This window comes from Phaethon lepturus, unplaced genomic scaffold (genome assembly GCF_000687285.1).
Source record: "Phaethon lepturus isolate BGI_N335 unplaced genomic scaffold, ASM68728v1 scaffold37020, whole genome shotgun sequence".
NCBI classification, from domain to species: Eukaryota; Metazoa; Chordata; class Aves; order Phaethontiformes; family Phaethontidae; genus Phaethon; species Phaethon lepturus.
In genome coordinates, this window is record NW_010510481.1 from 1 (window position 1) to 5,641 (window position 5,641).

The window sequence follows — 5,641 nt, forward strand, 5'->3', positions numbered from 1 at the left end:
CAGACGCTGCGGCGATGGGTTTTTCCGTTTCGGTATGGGGATTCTGCAGAGCCTCATGCGCTGGTGGCCCTTTTTGTCCGAAATACAACCTCTAACGGCGATTTTTCCGTTGTCTGTTCTTTTGCTCTCCTGAAGGGGTCGGGCCCGGGGGGTGGGGGATAAAGGAGACTCGGCGCCCATGTTACTTCTCCACGGGAACGCCTGGGGATGTGTGTGGGAGGGGGGAGAGGTGGAGCTGTGTCTGTGGGCCGGATGAGTATGCTGGGATTTGTAGTCCCCGGAGGCGGGAGTGGGAGAAAGGAGCGGGCTTCCAGGGCCGGCGCGTGGTGGTGGTTGGGGACACCGAGCGTTCGGCAGGCAGTGGGGGGGCGCTTGCGTTTCCCCGATGGGTGCAGGGTGGGTTCACGTGGCAGCAGGACTGGGGCCGTGCCAGGCCACATGGACCGACGCGTTCGGCCCACGCGAAGCGGGGACTACATTGTCCCGGCGCCTAAGATGTCTTCCTCGAGCCACGTGATCCGCGTGGCGCGGTGCATGCCGGGAGATGGAGTCCCCGGCCATGTGCTGTACCACGTGGTTGGGCCTTGGCCTACCGCGGCTGGACACCAAGCGGTAGAGTCTTTAAATGCATTAACCGTATGTGCTAAGGAGCAGTTGCTGGTAAAACGTAGGATAACGGCAACGAAACATTTTAGCTTGAGTTCAATTTTAAAGTTAAGTGGTTTTTTTCTCCTCAGACGAGATGTCGAAGGGACCAGCTGTCGGAATTGATCTTGGCACCACCTATTCCTGTGTTGGTGTATTCCAACATGGGAAGGTGGAAATCATTGCCAATGACCAGGGTAACCGCACCACGCCAAGCTACGTTGCCTTCACAGATACGGAGAGGTTGATTGGCGATGCTGCAAAGAACCAAGTTGCAATGAATCCAACCAATACAGTTTTTGGTAAGGCTGCAAGATTTGCCTACTGCACATACAGAAGCTTAACTTCATGTCCAGAAGCTTAGTAAAGTGACGGTAGATGTTCTCTGATGGCAAAAGAATTGCTGACTGACAGGGTTAAAGCTTTTGGAAATAAACTCCTAATTTGTTTTTAGTTTGAATAATATAACTGCATTAGTAGTAATTAAGCTTTTATTATGTACTGCAAAAGTACATGCCTTACAGTTAAAAACCTGTTTTGCTGCAAGTTGTTCTTGGCAGTTAGTACTAAGTGGCCTTGACTAAGTGTTTCAGTCTAAATCAATGGTACGGCGGCTGTGAGGCAATAGTGAAGGAGCCTGTGCATATCCAAGAAGTGATGCAGTGTCTGTAGCCAAGTCTTGACAAGGCAGTAGTAATTCCAGGTTGAGTAGTAGTCTAGGGTTTTCTGCATTGATTTTAGGAGGAACTTCATATTCTGTCATGTGAATAAACATACTTAGTATGGCCAACTATTCTTTTCCAGATGCAAAACGGTTGATTGGGCGTAGATTTGATGATTCTGTTGTCCAGTCTGATATGAAGCACTGGCCCTTCACTGTGGTGAATGATGCTGGCAGACCAAAAGTCCAGGTGGAGTACAAAGGCGAGACAAAGAGTTTCTACCCAGAAGAAATTTCTTCCATGGTTTTAACCAAAATGAAGGAAATCGCAGAAGCATATCTTGGGAAGGTGAGGTCTGGGAGTTCAGTGAAATGTAACGAATAATTCTGTATGTGAGAGTAGTTTATGTACATAACCGGCTTTTTTACTTGCTTTTTTTGTAGACTGTTACTAATGCTGTAGTGACTGTACCAGCCTATTTCAATGACTCTCAGCGTCAGGCTACAAAAGATGCTGGAACTATTGCAGGGCTCAACGTACTGCGAATTATCAATGAGCCAACAGCTGCTGCCATAGCCTATGGCCTGGACAAAAAGGTATGCTGTGGAGCAACTGTTGTCTCTGATGTCCAACTAGTAAACCTGCTAAACTAGCAGGTAGGGAATGGAATTGCATTATGGAAATTGATCTCTTCCAGGTTGGTGCTGAAAGGAATGTTCTTATCTTTGACCTTGGAGGTGGCACCTTTGATGTGTCAATTCTGACTATTGAAGATGGCATATTTGAGGTGAAGTCCACTGCAGGTGACACCCACTTGGGTGGAGAAGACTTTGACAATCGCATGGTCAACCACTTCATCGCTGAATTCAAGCGCAAGCACAAGAAAGACATCAGTGAGAACAAGAGAGCAGTTCGTCGCCTCCGCACTGCATGCGAGCGTGCAAAGCGTACTCTGTCTTCTAGCACGCAGGCCAGTATTGAAATAGATTCTCTCTATGAGGGTATTGACTTCTACACATCCATTACCAGAGCTCGCTTTGAAGAGCTGAACGCTGACCTGTTCCGTGGTACCTTGGATCCTGTTGAAAAGGCCCTGCGAGATGCTAAACTCGACAAATCTCAGATCCATGACATTGTGCTGGTTGGTGGGTCTACTCGTATCCCAAAGATTCAGAAACTGCTGCAGGATTTCTTCAATGGCAAAGAGCTGAACAAGAGCATCAATCCTGATGAAGCTGTGGCTTATGGTGCAGGTAACAACAAAAATTGACATCGGATCCTTCTAGCTTCTGCATGTGAAAACTGTTGGGTGGTAGCAAATGGAGGACTCTCTGAAGTTGAAGAGCAGTACTGGTGTAGGCCCTAGGTCTTCCACCTGAATCAGTAAAGTTTTTTCAAAGTAGTGAGAAACGTAAGTTTGACTTGCAATGATGAATCAGATTCCAAAGCCATTCGTAGTTTCCACCGGAAGTCTGCTAATGATGGCCAAAACCTTCCTTGGATGTCTGAGCGAGCTATGGGCTTAACTATAGTGTGTGCAGCGTTATCTGTTGCAGGGCTCAATGTTTTTTTTTTCCTCTTCCTCCAGCTGTTCAGGCTGCTATTCTGTCTGGAGACAAGTCTGAGAATGTACAGGATCTGCTGCTGTTGGATGTCACTCCTCTGTCTCTTGGCATTGAGACTGCTGGAGGTGTCATGACAGTCTTGATCAAGCGGAACACCACCATCCCCACCAAGCAGACTCAGACATTCACTACTTACTCTGACAACCAGCCTGGTGTGCTGATCCAGGTAGGCAAGCAGCACTGGGGTGAACCGATAGTGCACTTGCATAATCTTAAGACCCTGTCAACACTTCCAGTGCTTGATCGTTGAAGTAAATCTTGGGCCAGAAGTCTTGTGTTCCTGCCCTTAGCAAGGGATGCTAGTAAACCCCTGGTTGCTGTGATGAAAGTGATTCCAAAGCCATTCGTAGTTTCCACCAGAAGTCGAAAGACTTGTGGTGGTCCAAGTACCTTCCTTGGATGTCTGAGCGACCATGTCACTTCAGGATAGTACCCCATTATGATCTAATAATGTGTGGTCAAATTTTACTTAATTTGCTGGTTCTTCTTACTAGGTGTATGAAGGAGAGCGTGCTATGACTAAGGACAACAACTTGCTGGGCAAGTTTGAGCTGACTGGTATTCCCCCTGCTCCCAGAGGTGTACCTCAGATTGAAGTAACCTTTGATATTGATGCCAATGGCATCCTGAATGTGTCTGCTGTGGATAAGAGCACTGGCAAGGAGAACAAGATCACGATAACAAATGACAAGGGTGAGGATCACATGCTGCTGAGGGTGGGACACTGACTAGCTGCTTAAGCTTGGCTTGTGAAACTCTGCCTTCTAGCTTTATCAAAACTTGGTTGTAGTGCATGTGCACCTTCATTTACAGTCCTGACCCTTGTTTCTAGTGCAGCAATCCATGAGTTTCTAAGGAGGCTGATGAAGTGGTTTAAGAATAAGGGTACCTGATAGCTTATGGGCCTCGCCTGCCTGCCCAAAAGTGTAATTGTTTTAATGCATGGGAGGCTGTAATCTTCGGCTAAAAATGACTGACTAGAAAACCAGGATCTGAACTGCTGCTGTGTTTTGCAGGCCGGCTGAGCAAGGAAGACATTGAGCGGATGGTTCAGGAAGCGGAGAAATACAAAGCAGAAGATGAGAAGCAGCGTGATAAAGTGTCTTCTAAGAACTCCCTGGAGTCTTACGCATTCAACATGAAAGCTACTGTTGAAGATGAGAAGCTCCAGGGCAAGATCTCTGATGAAGACAAGCAGAAGATCCTGGACAAATGCAATGAAATAATCAATTGGCTGGACAAGAATCAGGTATGTCATATTCCATGTTTGGTCAGTATTTATTTCTAGTGTCTCACTGAGCTACAAAGAAAGCTCAAGAAACTACTGGTTGCTGTGATGAAAGTGATTCCAAAGCCATTCGTAGTTTCCACCAGAAGTCGAAAGACTTGTGTTGGTCCAAGTACCTTCCTTGGATGTCTGAGCGACCACAGCTTGCAAGCTTTCAGTTTCTCCTTGGTGGGACTGGCTAGCTTGCAAGTATGATCTTCTCTAACCTTCAGTTAGGTCCTCAAGCAGTGTAAGCTCTAGGAGCGCTTTGAGGGAGTCCTAAATCGGTTGGTTTTGTCAGAGCTAGACCAAGCAGAAATCCTCTTGCGTATAGCCCAGTGGGAGTCTGACTTGGTGGGGCTGAAGGCAGGATGAAAATAAGCCGGGACTCTTGGAATGCATGGGCTTTTGGACTGTTACTCCCTCAGTGAGAGCAGCATGTACTGAGCTCTTTTGTCTTTTTTTCAGACGGCTGAGAAGGAGGAGTTTGAGCACCAGCAGAAAGAGCTGGAGAAGGTGTGCAACCCCATCATTACCAAGCTGTACCAGAGTGCAGGAGGCATGCCTGGTGGGATGCCTGGTGGATTCCCTGGTGGTGGAGCTCCTCCATCTGGTGGAGCTTCTTCTGGACCAACCATTGAAGAGGTGGACTAAAGGCATGGGGCAATGCATTCCACTAGCAGTTAGTATTGGAGGACCCCCAGGTGGGGGTTAGATTGAAGGACCCAAACCTGTAGGCACACCTGGGTATATTTTGCCAGATTAAAAACTCCATAACTGAGCTGCTGTAAAAAAAATAAAATAAAAAAATTTTCTGGGCATTTTAAATACTTGAACATGTGCACAGGAGGGGAGATGAATACCATTGCACTTTACAGTACTGTAAACAAGTGGAAATGCAATTCATGTCCTAAGGAATAAAAATTATTTAATGGGCATCACGGTGTTTCTGTGTTGTTTTTTTTTTGTACATGCTGACCACTGTAAAAGTGAAAGTTAATGCAGTGCTAAATAAAGATGGCGCATACTGGCTGAGCATCATCTAACCACAAGAGTTAATGTAGGCTCCAGGTTGAGCAGCCTTGACAGAGGTTTCAACTTAAACTGCTTCTGAAGCTTGAGTAATGAACAAGGGCATACTGAGCCTTGTCTTCGGAGGAGGTGGCATTGCCTTTGTGCTACCCCTGAAGCAAAGCTTTGCTTTCAGCTCAAGATCAGAGCTACACCATCCTGAAAATGGGGGCTTGTGGTTTAGCCCTAGCTGGCACCTAGGTACCACACAGCTGGCTGCCAGAAGGAGCTGGACTCTCCTTGACTACTTGGCAACAACTCAAAATACCAGCACGTTACCAACAATTTCTCATCCCAAATCCAAAACACGGCCTCACACTAGCTTCAATGAAGAAAATGAACTCCCTTCTAGCTGAAACCAGGACAGGTTG

The 5,641-nt window shown here is 46.9% G+C and overlaps 1 protein-coding gene across 3 annotated transcripts; it reads left to right on the forward strand.

The window, feature by feature from the left end:
• Positions 1-738: 738 nt before the first annotated feature.
• Positions 739-5,140, forward strand: HSPA8 (heat shock 70kDa protein 8). 3 transcript variants are annotated; one of them, XM_010297219.1, is made up of 8 exons: positions 739-947; positions 1,450-1,655; positions 1,751-1,921; positions 2,005-2,560; positions 2,896-3,098; positions 3,427-3,625; positions 3,949-4,181; positions 4,668-5,140. In XM_010297219.1, exons 1-8 carry the CDS (start codon positions 743-745, stop codon positions 4,851-4,853), a joined length of 1,959 nt encoding a protein of 652 aa, XP_010295521.1. In that variant the 5' UTR covers positions 739-742; the 3' UTR covers positions 4,854-5,140. The 3 variants fall into 3 exon arrangements, with proteins under 3 accessions (XP_010295521.1, XP_010295529.1, XP_010295536.1); XM_010297227.1 differs by having other exon boundaries at positions 1,751-1,903; XM_010297234.1 differs by lacking the exon at positions 3,949-4,181 and having other exon boundaries at positions 1,751-1,903; positions 3,427-3,490; positions 4,759-5,140.
• Positions 5,141-5,641: the final 501 nt, after the last annotated feature.